Source organism: Zychaea mexicana (genome assembly GCF_025766255.1).
Source record: "Zychaea mexicana strain RSA 1403 chromosome Unknown BDB00scaffold_85, whole genome shotgun sequence".
NCBI lineage: Eukaryota > Fungi > Mucoromycota > Mucoromycetes > Mucorales > Lichtheimiaceae > Zychaea > Zychaea mexicana.
This window is the reverse complement of record NW_026516748.1, coordinates 1-17,497: the sequence shown is the minus strand read 5'-3', so window position 1 is coordinate 17,497 and position 17,497 is coordinate 1. Positions and strand designations below refer to the sequence as shown.

The window sequence follows — 17,497 nt, the reverse complement described above, 5'->3', positions numbered from 1 at the left end:
CTTATAATTTACCTGGCACCATTACAGTCAATGTTGATTGGAAGGCTGAGGTATATATTGCACAAATGCTTACCACTAATGTTACACTACCTTCTTAATATGGAAATCGCCGATTCAATGTCATATACTATAGTGTATAGTAGGGTAGACATTCTGACAAAATCCTCTGCTAAATTTTGAAATCGACACCAACTTCAACACTTTATTTCTCATTTTTTTTTGCTCGTATAGATACAAAAACGTTTCATAGAATTATTCTTTGAGCCTTTCTCTATCGTTCTATGAAGCCAAAAAAGTGGGTTGTATAAGTGAAAAAAGTTGAAATAAAACATTGAAAATTGGTCCAAAAATTTACGTTTCTAGGTGGCGGGCACCATATTTTATTTATAATACAAAAAAACATAAACATATCTAATTTCTTTATCAATTAAATAGTTATTAACATTTTTTATTTTATTTGTTGAATTATATATCATCACTTCATTTATATCAAATGTTATTTTTATATTTTGAAAAATGTATTACTTCATTATGTTATTTAAAGTATATCATACTATTTTATTATATATCCGAAATACAATTTTTAAATCTTTTTATGTATTTTACAAATCTGTGAATTATCTTGGGATAACTGCTATATGTTCTATAAATATATTAGTTTTTTAAAATGATAAATTTAATTTTGTTATTAATTTTTTCTGTAATTAATATAAAATATGAAATTAGAATAACTATATTAATAGTTTAAACTCTATACTTATAGAATATATATTTTTATTTTGAGTCTTCTACAATACCCTTATTTTATTTCAGTTATTGGATTTAATATTTTTCTTCTTTCAAAAAATTGATTAAAACAAGCACATCTGTAAGTTTTTTTTTGCAACTTACAACATATAAAAAACAATATAATATATAACTATATATAATAACTTCAAATGTATAATGAAATAAATTAAAAAAGGATAGTATCCAACGTTGCTCATTACATGAGCACAAATTACACACATCCACAGATGCCGTGTCAATCAGTGCTCAATATGGTGGCGATATTTCATCCATTTCCGTGTAATCTGTTGCAGAGATAGAGTTTCAATTCATAACAATTAATTTAGCAATAAATTGCTAATTAATTTTAGTTATGTCTTTCAGTATTAAGCGTTCTAATGAAAAATCTAACTTCATTGATTTTTTTATTGAACTGGGCGTCGTCATTCCTCCTAGCCTGTTTGAATTAATCATTAGAAAACATTATAATTTTCATAGATTAAATACATTTATAAGAATTAAAAAATCATTTCCGAATTAAATTTTTTTTTAAAATGTCTTAAATGTTTCAAAAATAAAAAAATTATAACCTAATTTTTTATTTTTTCCTATAAATTTTTAAACAATTATATATTTTTCATTAATAGAACCTTTTTTAAATTACTGTTTAGAATTAATACCTATACATGTCAGATGGCTGGTAGCGACTAGATGTGATAGAATGGATGCAGCAGGTCATTGGTCGCCTGCATCCAACATTTGTGAATAACTGTGCTTCATCGGTGTAATTGCTTTGAACGAAGAGCCTAGTGACCAAATTGTGAAGCCAAGAGGCTAGAAATGGCTGTAGAATGACCAAGCACATTGTGTTCCCTATTGTTTTTATCAAATATCGCCAATAGGTGCAAATCGCTAAGTTCTGCAATCAGCAATTTCTTCTGCTTTTCATCAACTGATAAATCGATTGCACCCATTGCGGAAAGCGTCACGTCTGAATATGTTCACGTTTCATTCTGTTATAGCTGTTAATTCGAAGGGTAATGGTGGTTTGCTGGGCATAAGTTCGTCAATTGGCAGGGTCACGTCTACATCTTCTGCTTCATCTTCATCCTCGTTGTATTCACTCACAGCACCAGAATTTTTATCGAGTCTGAGAAACAATACAGTTGCACCCCGGTTTTTGCAACCCATGGGTTTGCAATTCCTTGTATATCTGCAACATTTTTTTGAAAAATCCGAAAAAACTTAGTAGTTTCGCAAATTTGCAACTTGCAAATGAGTTTATACGATTTGCACGTTATCGGGGTATATCAACTGAAAGAAGCATCTGTTGCATATTATCGAGGAATAAAATGATACGGTTACTGCACTAGACAGCTTCAATAAAAGAACGGTCCTATATATGCAAGTAGTAACATTTAGAGCTGTGTGAAATCCCCACAGAACGTATCGTACATCATCTCTAACAGATAAACAATGGGCTGGTGTTTATAGGATGACTTATCCAGTGTCTATTTGAAGCAGAATTGTTTACCCCATTACCTGCAAATCCTCACTTTTTGCAAAAAAGAATCAGAAAACCCTCAGTTGCAAAAGCCGGGGTACAACTGTAACAAAAGAACAAAAGCTTTTCAGATCAAGGTAAAGAACACAAAGTATAATGACTTACTGTTCAATATGTTCAGGAACATGGCAGCCTAAGTCCTCGAGTTTCGAGTAATAGTTGGGACAGGAAGGGCAAACGAACACAGTCTTATCAGCATTGTCTTCATTTAGAACAAACAAATGATCTTTCGGTTTCAAAATGTTGCCTTTCACACCAGCTTCAAGTTGAATATCATGAGCTTTTGCTCAGTAGGGTTCCGCAAATTTTGTTTCTGGCGTAGATCGTTGCCATGACAAATACGACAGCAATGTTTTCGACACAAGTTTACCATGGCGACGATTCGAAAAGAATGCTTATGAAGATGTTTATGGGGTGATATACTTGACGATTCTTTTTATGGGTTTATGGCAGCTATATGGTTTTCATTCAGTAACACGGTAATGATAAAGAAAGCTATAACTGAGATACATACTTCTTCGGGTGCCACAATATGAATTCGTGAAAGACGTACGAAAAAACCACAAAAGGAGATAGGAAGGGACTATATAGTAGGATATGACGGTATCACGAGAGGGATAAAAAAAGTGAGTTGCGAAAACTGCACTAATTGTCACGCAAACTCTTGACTAACCGGTTTCGATGGTGCTTATGAAGAATCTTATGAAGATGCGTATTTTTGCGACAGGCTCATTTCCAAGGGGTCAGTATCATTTTTGCAAGCTTGACTCGTTTTCATTTTGCCCTATCTGGTCTCATTTTCTTTGACTGTAAAAAAAATACAGCATGGCACGTCAAAAAGCATTGCATACGCGAGCTTGATGTCAAGTCAGCGACTATTCAGTGCTTATGCTGCTGCCATCTCGACAAAATGAATGTTCTATCTGAAGCAGAAGAAGCACCATCATATTTCGAAGAAAACGGCAATCTTTTCCGGTTTCTCCATAACAGGATTTTTAGTGCATGCATAATATATTTTTCGAAAAATTGCATTAATTTCAGTGAAGCTCTACGATATGCTTTACCGCCGTTGAATATATTCGCATAGATTTAGAGAAGATGACATTAACCGACCAGTGCTACAAAAAAACTTGCCCACCAGTCAAGCCAAAAATAAAGAAAAAGAAACTTTCTGAAAAGAGTAGATAGTACACATTGTGTGTTAAGGGATGCATCGACTCTACAAGATTTTCCCAAAGCGGTAAGCGGGGTGGTTGTGGAAAAAAAAATAACTTTCGCCAACGATCGCTCCATGGTACCAGCATCACAACAGCAGCATGTCTCTGCAACTGTAGCCAATGTTGCATGTATTACACTTCCCTTCATTTATGTAGCGGGATTCTATCTATTCCTAGACGAGAAAAATGCAAAACTATCGAGAAACCATCCCGTCATTATACGGAATCGGATCAAGTCTGTTACGCTTGCTTCCATCGTTGCAGCTATTCTTGTATGGCTCATTGTGCCGTTCGCGTCGCTCAATGTAAGCTGAGATGTTATAAAGTAAGAAGTATTAGCACATGTTACGAATACGACTAAAATCGATATAAAAACAGTACTCGATTTTTCAAGCTCTCGGGCTATCCTTGCCAAGCTCGGTTCCCGAACTGGTTGCATTGACGGGCCCTGTAGTGCTGACAACAATACTATTTCTCGGACCACTTGTCCAGCTCTTTTTTGAGCAAAGTCTTCCATTCCAATCCAATTTCGACTTTGGACGCGATGTCAAGAATGTGTTCTTGTCGTTGCTTGGTCAACGAAATTATGTCGTGGTAACGCTTTTCTTTTCGTGCACTGCTGTTACTGTCGCGGTTGAATCCGTGCTTAGCTAGGTTTTCACGCTATTGATCCGTATGGATATGAATATACAGGCACCGATGACAGAAGAGTTCGTATTCCGTGCATGTATGATTGCGATCTTGTACCATGCAGGTTGGTCCTTGACCTCCCTTGTATATATCTCGCCAATGTTCTTTGGTCTAGGTAAGAAGCTGGAGGGATTGCATAGAGTCAGGTACTGTTGATTGACATATCTATATATACGTCTTAGCACATCTGCATCATGCTTGGGAAAAGTATCACCAATGGGGTGCGGGTGCCAAAGCACTCAAACTCGTAGTAATCTCATCGCGTAAGAACTTGCTTTTTTCTTAGCATCGACGAGACGTGGTTCGTATATTTAATCTGCAATGTGCTCTATGTACGTTTAGTGTTCCAATTCTGTTATACCACCGTATTTGGGTGGTATGTCAGCTTTGTGTTTCTGCGCCTAGGCAGCATCTGGCCTCCTATAGTGTGTCATACGTTCTGTAACATAATGGGGTTCCCTGATATCAGCGAGATCCAACTCCAAGCTCCGGCAAAGCGCGCAGGTAATTTTATATTTCATAGAACACGTATTCGAGTGAAATTCTGTAGAATAACCTCTATCATTTAGTGATCATGTGCTCGTTCGTGATGGGCGCATTCCTGTTCTACTGGTTGTTGTATTCATTCACTGATCCTTTGAGTGCAGACGGGTCATTATATTGGCCTGCAGCTTGATATATGTATATATATATATATATGTGTATACTGTGTATATTCCAATTCATAGAAACGAAGAAAAGAGAGAGTGTGTATATGAATAAAAGTCGTGTAGGGTATGCTTTTGTTTTTGTGAGGGTAAGACTGGAAGAAAAGAAAAAGCAGAAAAAAAGGAAGACTAGTAAGAGAGGAGGTATGGCTGTTGCTTTGTGTGCTATGGCGATGCTGTTGTTGCTATGGCTGTGTAAGAGTGAGAGCTGAGGTGACTTTTTTCCAAGATAAGGTTTTCTTTTTTACTGATTGGAGCCCTTTTTGGAGTCGTCGTCTTGACCCTTCTTGTCAGCTCCGGTAACAGATTGTAACAGCTTCTTGGTGTTGTCTCGTACGAGATGGAACGCATCGCCGCGCTTTGTGCTCTCCCAGAATCTCTGGAAAAAGAGTGCCTGGGTTCCGTCCTGCCATGACTGGACGTAGCGTCTCGTTAACTCCTGCAGAGGCGCAAAGGTTTTGGTCACCACTCGCTTTGCTGTCAGCGCGGAGGAGCAAAAAGCAAATAATGAACTCCATTTAGAATAGCCTGATCGTTGGAAGAAGGGGAGCAAGGGGAGTAGACGGAAGGGCGTGTGCTTCGACGCATCAAACTCGAGTCGACGCATCGAAGAAGAAAGAGAGCAGAAAGAACTTACCATCGTCTCCTGATCCGCTGAACCTCTCACCGAACTCGATCGTATAGTAATCAGAACTGTTTATACAAAAAAGATTATCGTGAGCAAATCAGCGACACCATTGATAAACACCACATGATTAGTGCTGGCAACTTACTGGGACTTTTTGGTAATGTCTTTCTCTAAAATATGCATTATAACATCGACCCAACAACGACACGTGAGAAAAAAATCTTTTTTAGGTGTTTGCTGTGTGTGTGTGTGTGTGTGTGTGTGTCTCCACCGATAACATCCCACTCGCTGCTCGATATACCAAAACGAAACATTCGCAACATCACATAGCAATAGGAAAGAAGAGTGAAAGAACATTACCAGCCGTATGTTCCAGACACCGGGCATGCGTTGTAGCAACTACGATCCACAGACCATGGAAAGGGTTCCAAAATGATTTGGCCTTTTCCTGCCGTTCTTTCCTCCGCTGTTCGTTTTCGCGCAGAAAACACACCATTCGGCATTCGGAAGGTGCCCGTGCAGGAATCCCATCGTTGGACTGATCGCCAAGATCTTTTCTGGTCGACAAATAGCATCGCTCTGAAAAAAGCTGTGTCGACTTGCCCGTCTTTTGTCCATCGGCACCGTACTCTATTGCATTGGCGATCCGTGTAAAGTTGATGAATGTGCGTCGGCCTTTTTTGTTTTGTTCTGCCGGTCGTTCTGGAAGTGGTTCAGCTGACCACCAGGGCGAAAGTAGTGATGAGGGATTCCGTGACGATGACTGTGGTGGAGCAGGTGGAGGGATGGGAGGTGGTATCGGTGTGTCTCTGCAATCGCCATTCTTTGTGGTTTGATCCTGGTCCTTCATTGTTGCTGTGTTGTTTTGCTTATTGTGTATGTGAAAACAAGAAAGAGGTGAAAAGAGCGAGTGGGAGAGAGAGAGAAAGAAAGAGAGAGGGAAATAAGTTGAGATGAAAATTGCCCAAAGTGAGAAACTCATATCTGGCTCGTGACGCTCATGCAATCAAAACCGTTTATCTTTTCTTTCGCATATAACATGTAGCCTTGGGTGCAGCTCGCACTCGGGTATCCGAATCAGCATAGAGAAGCATTCTTCTCTTCTGCCGCAATCAGTGAACAGGCTGTACGATAGTATGGCGTTCGAACTGCAGTTGACGGTAATGATGATGGCTGACTACGCTGAAGAGCCCCCATATAGTCATGCAGACTTTCTGATTGCACATAAGCGGTGTGTAACCATCAAAAATCAATGGCTGTAATATCATCCGATAATCTCCATCCCGACAATGACGACATTGCAATATCATCATCCTATACATGTCTATACAGATATACTGATGCAATGCACGTTTCCCTTCCTTTGCGCTATTGGATGTCTTGTACGCACCAGCATGTGCAACTAAACGTCATTTGCAGCTTGCAAATCTATATGGGTCAGCTAATGGCTCCGTCTCACTCATCGTTGATCCCTTTTCTCTTTATGATTCGCACACATCCGCAAAAGTGCTAATACTACACGACCGACAAATAGACTTACAGAAACCGCCACATAACCCCAGAGAGCATGTAACCTGGAGGATCACTTATTGCGCGGTCCATGCGCTTTTACTGACGTGCTGCTCCCCGGTCTGGCAAAGTCAGTGACATACTATTGTTAGTGATGATGTGCTCAAGAAAGCAAAGCGAGTTTCAAACAAGATGTAAGCAAAGGTATTGCCTTACGCTATGTCTTTTCTACATACTTTTTCAATTGAACATCTTCAACGTGTTCTCTACGCCACAACCCTTCCATTCTCTATATTTCACACGTACCAAGGTGTACCGACTATGTGTGATTTATTTTAAATGTATCGTAGAAAGTCAAAATCTAGACATATCGTTTCTTGATAAGACTTTAGGTAGTACTGTAACACTGAACGTACTGGAATGATATGAGTCACTTTAGGGATGATATTACAACGGCTTCTGGTCAAGATATGCTAAGCATAGTACTCTTTAATTTTTGTTATTTAAATGCGATTTTTGGAATGGTGATATTTTAAAAGACGTGTTTGTGACAAGAGCCGAGAGATGTGGTGTGTATATGCGTGTATTGTGTGTTTGCGTTTTTTAAGGTGAAGGGAAGGATGTACAAAGGACGAAAAGTGTATGTATACAAAATAAAAGATAAAGAGAGCAGAAACAATCGGTACCTTCGTCTACCACAGCTCTCGTCTTCTCTCGCGGTTCTTTCTAATCAATTGACGTCTGTAACCAGCTTTGCTGGATGCCTCCAATTCGACCTTGACAGCACGCTTGACGGTCGGAGCAGAGATACTGACAAACAATTCTGAGCAGCCAAACTTGTCTGCTAATTTCTTTCGAGTCCATGTGGCAGGATCCTGTTGCCGTAATTGACGCATCTCATTAATTTGTTCGGCGGTTAATTGCGGTTTGTTTGCGTTGGCACGAAGGGGTGGTGCAGTGGCCTGGACTTTGGGTGCAACGGGTGATTCGCGGGTAACGAAAATACTGCCATCGGACAAGGCTGTTTCTGTAATTGGCACTCGTGGTGTGGTCGTCAGATTGGTTGTCTTGCTTTTGGTTGCATAGGAGCGTCGTGCTGTACCGGCAGCTGCATTGCGAATGGCGTGTCGAAACATGATTATTTTTGGATTTAAAAGCACACACACACAATTTAGGAGGGTTATATATTAGGTTTGTGCTTGAAAGAAGCGACCACCCCTTGCTGGCGACCGCCCCCGCCGCAAACTACAAGTCAGCAAAAAAAGCCACAAACTACCATTTATAGATACACGGCTCTTCAATACCGAAATAACACACTAGAAGATATTTTAAAAGATAGTGACATAGCAACTAGCTTGCAGCGGTTTTGTTGTTGCTTACTAAATAGTTATACGTGTTGGTTTCGTGTAGCCTCAACGGTAGGAAGACAAGAGGAGGCATCTTTAGCAATAAGAAGGCTTCTTGTACCGATGATCATGATGTTTGCAGAGCCAACGGAGTCCTTTTTCATCGATGTGCAGTCAAGAACGCGAAACGTACACTTTGGACTCATGCAGCATCTTGTGTGGGTTTTGAAAGTGCCTGTAAATCCGCAACTATCTCGAAGCCGAAGCGGACACGTTTTTGTGCTGCACAGAACTCTTCCACTACAGCCATTTGGTCTCCTGAAATCTTTTCGCACGCACTCGTCAGCTTTGCACTGTCACGGTAAGGATATCCCTTTATGGGATTGTTTCGAACGACACAACTTTCAACGAAATGGGAACGCCGTTCGTCTGGTCTAACACCCACGGCCTGCCTCTGGATGGTTGCAGCGAGCCTTGCGCATTGTAACGTTCCCACGTTTTTTTGTCGTGATTCAGTTTATGATTTCATTGGTTCACTGGTAGCTATTTGCGTTCTCTGCATTGATGATGTCGGCGCCGATGCTTTGTTGAAAATGTTCAGATAGCTATCCCCCCTTGCTGTTTTGCTAAGCGGCTGTATGCTTTTAATCACCTTTTCCACTTACTAGGGTGTTTGCAGTAAGCATGGTTTCAAAGACATCCTTGCATCCAACTCAAGTGTTATCATCACAATCAGTGGTGAGGGGGGAGTGCTGAATGAAGAGCCGCGACCATCACCTTCTGGCGAAGGGATGCTTGTACTTTTGATAGTACGCATTTGGCTTTCAGCGATAACAAACCACAAACGAGAGTGAGCTATGCCCATTAAAGTCTATGTAAACATTATGCCGCGATATTTCTGCAGAAGTGTCAGGACGTCCCAGTCGCAGACGAGCCACTACAAATATTCGCAGTGAAATGACTCCCAGTGAGAGGTTACAACGGCATCGCGAATTTAACAGCTCAGATGTCTTGGTATCTCACATACTTGATTCGTCACTGCTCGTCTCCCTGTCATGACCGTAATGAGCGTACAAGTAGACGTGCTAAATATTGCGGCTTACTGTATTCGCAATGCTACGTGATAATAGCGTTGCCGTTTCTGAATCTTCTTGACTTCCAGATGCTTCTGCTGCTGGTGCCACCGGGTGATTGTGAACGTTCACAGACAAGCCAGCTTGGGCGATGATGTAGACGTCTTTGGAAACCGTGGGTGTGTGCGTAAAAGAAGGCTCTATGATGAGAAGGACGAGAGAATATGAAAGATAGCGCGGAAGAGATCTTTTGTTAAGCAACAGACGCTTTCATTCGAAAAACCAACCTCGCGTTGTCCATAATGCTTCATATCATATGACAGCCGCAGGATGTTGTAACTACCTAATGTGTTGAGATAGATATAGTACGTATATGCACCGATAAACAGAAAATGAAAAAAATATGCCTTAATAAATATATGCTATGATGATCAAAGAATGATGAACAAAGCATCACCAAAGTAACCACAATGTCCATAGAAACAAATGTACTCGACACGCTGAGCAACTTTTATTTAAACGATGTATATCTGTTCTTCAACATTTTTGTTTTCTGAGAATTAAAAACGAACGCAGAGTATCTGTAGACATACGGGATGCGTTAGCCAGCTCACCAGTTGATCTCTCCATAAGGTTTTTGCCGTAAAGGAGTAGCATATCGGATGTCATGCATTTAGAGTGTCATCTTTAGCGCTAGAAACCTTGCTACGCGCGATACTGACACAGGAACCTTTTCGTGACATGGCAGGACGAAAAGTAAGTACACGTGCACACATTCATACTATGACCAGGACAAGGAAACCAGCAGCGTATCGTACATAGAGCTAACACCATTTTCATTTTGGTAAGGAATATTTTTCTTGTTCAACAAATGGACACTGGCAGTTCACCATCCTCACAACTGACACCATCTTTAGAGGAGGCTAAAAACTAATGTTATATATGACTTAACGATATACGTATGCAGGATCCGTTATTTTTCACACCTCTTCACTAATCGGTGATCTTATCTTTAATATTAACAGGTGACCACTGTACACAACTACGATTGCCTGCGGATGGTAGTCCAGCTGGTGTCAGGATACAGTGCTGCTGAGGGGTTGCTCAACTCTGTTGATAATCTCTCCATTATGATACAACAAATAGCGCAATACTCTTACTTTGACCATTGAAAAAGACAGTTAATTTTTTAGACACTATTAACAAATAAAAATGACGAACCGCCGAAAATGTCTGTTAATCAGACAGCCACATCGAAAGGCTCGCCACTATGTTGTGAGATCTCTACAAGCGTGTGATATGCGGATGTTAATGTTGCTCCTGCTGCTGCTCGCTCTTCTTGAACTTGTTCTTGGTCACCAGTGTTGCTGCTACCGTTATTGTTGTTGTTGTTGACATGGCTGCTTCCATAACTGCTGTTGTTGTGATGGTGATGACGGTGGCCTCTATAGTTTTTTAGTGTCGTGGACACTTTGTCACACGATTTGAGCGACTGGTTGTCGCCTTAGTGACGACAGAGTTAATGAAAATCTCCAAATATCAATCAGCTTCCAGCCATCGCTAACGATACTTGATGACAACAGTTGCACCATGCTGACAGAGTCCAAGGATAGAGCCACTTGTTCGCTTACTGCGGCCACCCGGTGAAACCTGACTTCTTTTAACGACTTGAGATCCGATAAAACAGTTGCCAAAGCTTTATCAGGCACGTTGAAACACTAATATATTTCCAACGTTTTGAGTTCGTTGAAGCACCGCACAGCTCTCGAGACAAGCACAGGCGTCGATGACCACGCGGAGTGAAAAGCCATGGGAGTGTGTAGTCGACCATTTAGCGAGACTGAGATATATAATTCGTTAAAACCGATGACAAGACCGCGATCTATAAGCTTGTTTTTTTGTTGTAAGTCTGTATATCAGTTTCCCTCCAAGAAACAGAAACGGGTTTACGTCTCTTGCTATAGGTAGGCAATGGTTACCCAAAATTGGATGATCCGAGCTCGTTACCCATTTCGCAGCGTTGGAATGAACTCTCGCGATATCGTCCCAATTGGCCTTTTCGCGACGTTTTCATGTGAGATCACTGGTACACGAGGGCAAGATATGGCCATGTCCACTGAGGCTTGCCCGTTTGGTGAGCTCCCCCCGCTAGCAGTTGACGACCGTCTTCTAGAAGATTGACAAAAGACAAAGAATCAATTTGTTACCCCTCATCATCCATCAAAGGAATGCTGTACCGTACTTTTGAAGTATACAGACCGCTCAATCAACACTGGCGTGGGTAGCCAATATACATACCCCCTTCCAGCTCTTTTTCATCGATGTGAAAAAGGCGAGATAATTGATCAGGAAGGATGTTATCTAATCCTGGTAGGTGAATAATTTCAAGTCGTATTGTAAGATGGTGTCAAACCAACTGATCATCATAGCGTTGGCTATTTTTTGTGTATGGAGGAAGGTCAATGCTTTGTGATCCATGTATAATTTAACGGTTTGCCATATAAATATTTGTGGAATTTGTCAAGTGCAAATATAATAGCTCTGAGCTCACGTCGTGTAGTGCTATAAGATCTTTCTGACTTGGAGAGTGCTCTAGCCATGAAAGCAATATGACGTGTTTCACCATCTATGACTTGGAAAAGTGCTGCAGCGATTCCGGTATTTGAAGCGTCAGTTGCAACCTGAAAAGGGTGTGATAAATCGGGAAAGCGCAGGATGGGAGCTTCAAGTAGAATTTTCTTTAACGTGTCAAAACTGTGTTGTTCTGTTTGTGTCCATAAACCTTTTAAAGATTTGGCATTGCGAAGTCGGTCTAAAGGTGCCATAACTTCAGAGACTTTTGGTAGGTAAGAGCGCATGTAATTGATAGTACCACAGAAGGCAGCTATAGCTTTGCCAGTTGTAGGTGTAGGGATATTTTGGATGTTGCATACTTTGCGTTTATCCAGTGATACACCTTCGGTGGATACACAGTGGCCAAGTAAGTAGACACAACGTTGTGCATATACGGCTTTGTCATGATTGATGCGGAAATTTACCTCAGTTTATTTGTCAATTACTGCGGCGACATGGATATCTTAACTCGGATAATCACATAGACTACAAGCGCTGACACTCCTGCTATAGCAACTCAGTATAAAAATATTTATAATGCAATCAATTCACAACCTACAACCTGGTCATTTCTAGAAAGTTACAAATTTGATTTTTTCACTTTTTCTTATTTTATCTGAACAATTAAGCTCGGATTCTTCACACGAATGAATTGATGGCAGCAGTATGTAGAGATATATATGAATGGATGCATTTATTCAAAGCGCAGGGCGCAGAAGCGGTGGCAATTCTTGGTTGAATCAATCAAAGAATAAATGGAGGGATGAGTGGGGCGCCGTTTTTCTTGCCACGAAGAAGCGGCACGGACAGGTTGACACAAATGCCAGAAGGTGGGTCATCAATGTGCGCATATTTTTCAAGGCCACAAATGTTGCTAGCTCTTCTAAAAACCGGGGAAATGTAAGCTGCGCAACTTCTTGCATCACATAGATTCCATCGTGGCGGAGGCGCGTCAGAAAAAAAGTGATATGAAAACCATGCACCTGGAAGGTCAGAGCGGCTTCCAATGCATTGGTATCAATGGTATCCTTTGCTAGAGTTGCCAAACGCATAAGACCGTGGCATAGCGCGTGGTTATCGATGGTGGGACGTGCAACTTTGACCTCTCCATATCCAAGACTGGGCCCAAAGTCGCGCTGCCGTAGCTTGGAAATTGTGGCGTCAGGGCGGATCTTGTCATTTTCATCAGACATGACGTTGGACCAGCGAAGGAGCACTTTTCTGTCAGGATCAGAGAATAGCGATGCCAAGATGGGATCAAAGTACTTGGTGAAAAGCTCACATTCTTCAATAGTTTGCTTGTTTTTAATGGCAACGAGCGGCAAGCGGCGCATCCTATAAAAATTGTTCAGTTTTGGCACAGGCTTTCACGAACTACTAATCGATAATGACCTTACGCTACTGAGATGCCAATCGTATATGACGCAGCTGATAGCGCTGTTCATATAGACAAAATTCGGCATCTTTCATTTTAAGCTTAAGCAAAGCCTTTTCACCAAGCTTCTCCGGTTCAAACGCGTTTTCCAGCCTTTCAATTGCGGTTCTAAGACGCTTAATGGCTTCGAAACCATAAGCAATGATAGAATCTGCTTCTTTCTATTCACAAATATCAGCTTAAATGTAGAATTATTTAAAGCGATAGACATCAAAATCGCTCCTACCTCCAGCATGGGCACCAAAGATCGTCCAAGGGGGCACATGTTTTTTCCGAGTACCAGAAGCTCGATATCTGCATCCACATTGCCGATGATCCGAGCCAATTTCACGCATACATCGTCGCTGATATCCATCACGCGTAGAATCCAACTTCATTTCGAGCCGCTGTTACAATTGTGTCTATTAGAATTGATTTAAGCAGGTTTTGACAGTTACCGTTAGTATAAAAGTGCAGATGCAAACTCGTAACTTGCATTAAATGTCGCTCGATATGGCGCGTTGTTTTCTTGCTTGTATTGATGCCGATTGATTGGAAAGATCCTTTCTTTTGCCAGGCATAAGCTATTGATTTGTGGATGGAAAAGAAAGACCGGTCAAAGGTTTCAAAGGGAGTAGACAGTATCCACCATATAGCACGGAAACATTATACTCGAATGATCCAGTTCATGTAAACAACATCCGTAGAGCAATGAACGGCTATAACCCGAATGGGCTGACGTGATATGACGTCGTTTGTGAGCTCTTGATGATTATTTATGGCTGATGATGCTTAGAATGGGTGTCTTGTCACTACTAGTTACATTGGTAAATAGAAATCCATAAGAGGAAAAGTATCTGGAACGGAGGGGGACGGGGGATGATAGCAGATAGTGATATCTTATCAGCAGGATGACTGGGCGTGTATTAGATTGGGATAGCGCAAAGGCCAAGCCAATGATCAAAGGGTCTCTGTACAGGGTTCGGGTCAATGTTGTTTATATTGAACAATAAATTGTTTGTTTGGGTTATGTTTGGAACAAACATGTGCTGAACGCCGCAGCCAGCGTCTTCATGGGATCAGTGAGACATTGTAGAAAGTCTCGGCCATTGTTGTATCAACTGTGGTGGTGTGTGTAACGAAAATAAAAACCGCTCTCTCATACGAGTATATGCCCACGGCAATCAGCGATTACCGATCCTCCAAGCCCGCAATGATGGATGTGGGCAGCTTAAAATAAATTGTAAAGAGCAGCATGGCTGTTTTCAGCATAGTATGCGCGTCATCCTAGAGCTACTAATATCCATACAGGCTGCTTCTTCAGGTTGATACTGTTGTTTGGTTTGCTCGCTTTATCAACCACCTCCCTCAGCAGTAGCGATTCAAAGTCAATCAGACGTGGTCGGCGTATGTGTGGGTGATGTATGATGTATGTGGGAAAAAAACAAAATACAAAAGAAAGGAGGATGGTCGGCTCGTACGAGAGTCATACATGCATAATCTTAGCCTTGCTTCTGAGCACATGAAAGTTGTGCCAACGATGTTTTCGGTTAGTCAAGGGTTGAAAGGGGCGTAGCAAGCGAAACATACCATTAAACTGGTTCTCTCAGCTTAGAACAGCTTGCCTTAGCGCCGTTGTTGCTGGTGTGCATACCCTCCCAACAAATTTCTTTCCTTTCCATTATTTTCGCGAACAGAACTACGCGAACACAGAAGGTAAAATAAAAAGAAAAAAGATGGAAAAGGCGTACCAAAGTGTGATAAAGCGCGTTGTGATCGTGTTACTGTCGTCTGTCATTGTTCTGCGCTTTGTTGAGCACGGTCCAGGCCAGCGTTCTTTTTGGAAATGAACTTTTGCCCATGAAAAGACACCCATTTTCACGGAAAATGCTGTTTTTGGTAATTTTGTATCACAGTGATTGTTCTGCACACGACACGATTTTTAGTGGGATCCCTATGTACATCAGTGACGGTTGGTTACCTGGCTACATACTTTTTCAATTCCGCTCCTTAGCAACTTCATAAGCAACCAATCCCAAAACTGCTCACAGCAGCCTTTTTCTCCCGTTCTTTTTTCAAAAGAATTCCTCTGTGCATCAAGAACTCATGCCCCACAGTAGGCATTCGAGTGAGTGGACGCTAGCTTTCATCAACGCTTGCTGTGGACTTGTCTCAAGCCCCACGGCAGGAGTTGATGAAGGTTAGCAATCATTTGCGATTTCTCTCTGTTTTTAAGAATTTCCCTTCATTTTAGGGTACCTCTGTGCATCATGAACTCATGCCCCACAGTAGGTATTCGAGTGAGTGGATGCTAGCTTTCATCAACGCTTGCTGTGGACTTGTCTCAAGCCCCACGGCAGGAGTTGATGAAGGTTAGCAATCATTTGCGACTTCTACTTATCAAAGGACCCTCAAGGTCGAGCACGATGAAGAGAGTGTCCGTTCGTTGCGAGTGGTAGGCATGGTCCATACACGTAAGTCTTCAGTTCCACTGGGACAACCAATCCGTTTCGCTCTTGTTTGACTAAAGACCACTCGTATTTTCTACCAGATCTGCGTATGAAAACATATGTGATGGACGTTCCAGATGGATGCGTGTGCCGTATCCGGGAAATCAAACAACAGCAAATTCCAGAAACATTGTTCGACTTTTATGAAACCTACATCCCGTATTTAGAAGCTGTGCTTAAGATTAAGGTAACATCGTTATTCATTTCCTCTGCAGTGCATTCACAACTTCCGCTCACGAGAAAACAACAGGGAATCGTAAAATCGACCATGGATGTAGTTGCCAAGCCAAAGAAAAACAGGTCAGATTTCGTATCGAGCGTAACAGAGCCAAGCACAGTCATCATCCCATCAGCATTGAACGGACCTGTCAAAATAACCCCACAAAAAAGAAAGGCCGACGACTCTGAGTGTTCACATACGCAAGAAAAATAAGCACGCATTCACCTACCCACAATCACTCCAAACCTTTTCTGACAAATACGCATCCACATTTCCGCCCATCTTTAACATGCTCTTTTCACTGCATTATATTTCCATCTTTGACGCTGTACCAAAAACTTTTCACATTTTCTGTCCATCTTTTACCCTATACTTGTACTTCTCACTTGAATTGACCCCATCCTTTTCTAAATACATCTTTGTCTATGTGCCGATCCCACAAGTGTATCATATTCAGTAGCCGCTTCAGATACGCCTTGCATTTCATTAATTTTGGATGATGAAATGGATGAACTCATGCGGCTCCTGCTGTTGCTGGAATGATATGTAACTAGGAGTGTTACCGAGTACTTCTATCTCTCCGTCCGTTTCTCTCTGCTTTTGCTCGTATTAATTACGCCATCGAATACAATGTTCAGCGTAGGTATCGAATAGAAGGATCAGTAGTTGAGCGATGCAAGGCTGTGGAAGTAGACACAGCACCGTCGAGGCAGTGAGGCTTTTCGATCCTGCCCATTTCTCATTTAACTTCTGTATCTGATCTTTGCTATATCACCCACTCCGTGGGTAGTCTTTCTTTAACGTTTACATTCCAAATATGTCACTTTGTGATGTTAGAGCTTTAATAAAGATAATAAGGGACAAGATTAAGTATCTTTGAGATGATGTTTTATTCCAACAAAAGATAAAGCTCTATTATATTCTAGCTATTAAGACGGCGATATCAATTCATCCGACTAATGGATAAGCTATGTGATAGAGGATGGATCAAGGACGTATCAGAACTTCTATTGAAGTCGCTATGTTAATCGGGCACATCTTTGAAACCGGCGTTAGCTGATGTAATGGCCGAGGTACCTGTTGATATGTTCATTGTCCTGTTCACGTAAGGTGGATCATCTGAGTGAGAGATTTTATTCAATAGTGTTTAGCCGAAATGCCGTAGTGTTCATACGTGTGTGCTATAATGTTTAACCGAATATCTTATTGTTGATATCTTAAGCAGTGTATTAATGTGG

At 41.3% G+C, this 17,497-nt stretch overlaps 6 protein-coding genes across 6 annotated transcripts; 2 read left to right on the top strand and 4 right to left on the bottom strand.

The window, feature by feature from the left end:
- Positions 1 to 3,494: 3,494 nt before the first annotated feature.
- BDB00DRAFT_607547 (uncharacterized protein) lies at positions 3,495 to 5,053 on the top strand. The gene is made up of 6 exons (XM_053118007.1): positions 3,495 to 3,854; positions 3,928 to 4,143; positions 4,243 to 4,354; positions 4,422 to 4,502; positions 4,582 to 4,743; positions 4,809 to 5,053. The coding sequence occupies exons 1-6, from the start codon at positions 3,624 to 3,626 to the stop codon at positions 4,913 to 4,915; spliced, it is 909 nt and encodes a 302-aa protein (XP_052975810.1). The 5' UTR covers positions 3,495 to 3,623; the 3' UTR covers positions 4,916 to 5,053.
- A 137-nt stretch (positions 5,054 to 5,190) lies between these two features.
- Positions 5,191 to 6,424, bottom strand: BDB00DRAFT_790968 (uncharacterized protein; the record flags this gene model as incomplete). The annotated part of the gene is made up of 4 exons (XM_053121003.1): positions 5,191 to 5,423; positions 5,584 to 5,639; positions 5,720 to 5,744; positions 5,935 to 6,424. The coding sequence occupies 4 exons, from the start codon at positions 6,422 to 6,424 to the stop codon at positions 5,191 to 5,193; spliced, it is 804 nt and encodes a 267-aa protein (XP_052975809.1).
- Positions 6,425 to 7,544: 1,120 nt separating this feature from the next.
- Positions 7,545 to 8,389, bottom strand: BDB00DRAFT_607526 (mitochondrial ribosomal protein subunit L20-domain-containing protein). Its single transcript, XM_053118006.1, has one exon. The coding sequence runs from the start codon at positions 8,217 to 8,219 to the stop codon at positions 7,776 to 7,778; it is 444 nt and encodes a 147-aa protein (XP_052975808.1). The 5' UTR covers positions 8,220 to 8,389; the 3' UTR covers positions 7,545 to 7,775.
- Positions 8,390 to 8,962: 573 nt separating this feature from the next.
- On the bottom strand, positions 8,963 to 10,171 carry BDB00DRAFT_790966 (uncharacterized protein; the record flags this gene model as incomplete). Its single annotated transcript, XM_053121002.1, is given in 5 exon segments — positions 8,963 to 9,011; positions 9,095 to 9,284; positions 9,457 to 9,514; positions 9,533 to 9,666; positions 10,096 to 10,171. 5 exon segments carry the CDS (start codon positions 10,169 to 10,171, stop codon positions 8,963 to 8,965), a joined length of 507 nt encoding a protein of 168 aa, XP_052975807.1.
- Positions 10,172 to 12,779: 2,608 nt separating this feature from the next.
- Positions 12,780 to 14,020, bottom strand: BDB00DRAFT_842424 (uncharacterized protein). Its single transcript, XM_053124889.1, has 3 exons — positions 13,777 to 14,020; positions 13,508 to 13,711; positions 12,780 to 13,450 (listed from the first exon to the last, which is right to left on the bottom strand). The coding sequence occupies exons 2-3, from the start codon at positions 13,576 to 13,578 to the stop codon at positions 12,856 to 12,858; spliced, it is 666 nt and encodes a 221-aa protein (XP_052975806.1). The 5' UTR covers positions 13,579 to 13,711; positions 13,777 to 14,020; the 3' UTR covers positions 12,780 to 12,855.
- A 1,772-nt stretch (positions 14,021 to 15,792) lies between these two features.
- BDB00DRAFT_842415 (uncharacterized protein) lies at positions 15,793 to 16,939 on the top strand. Its single transcript, XM_053124888.1, has 3 exons — positions 15,793 to 16,003; positions 16,081 to 16,226; positions 16,290 to 16,939. The coding sequence occupies exons 1-3, from the start codon at positions 15,991 to 15,993 to the stop codon at positions 16,470 to 16,472; spliced, it is 342 nt and encodes a 113-aa protein (XP_052975805.1). The 5' UTR covers positions 15,793 to 15,990; the 3' UTR covers positions 16,473 to 16,939.
- The last annotated feature ends 558 nt before the right edge of the window (positions 16,940 to 17,497 follow it).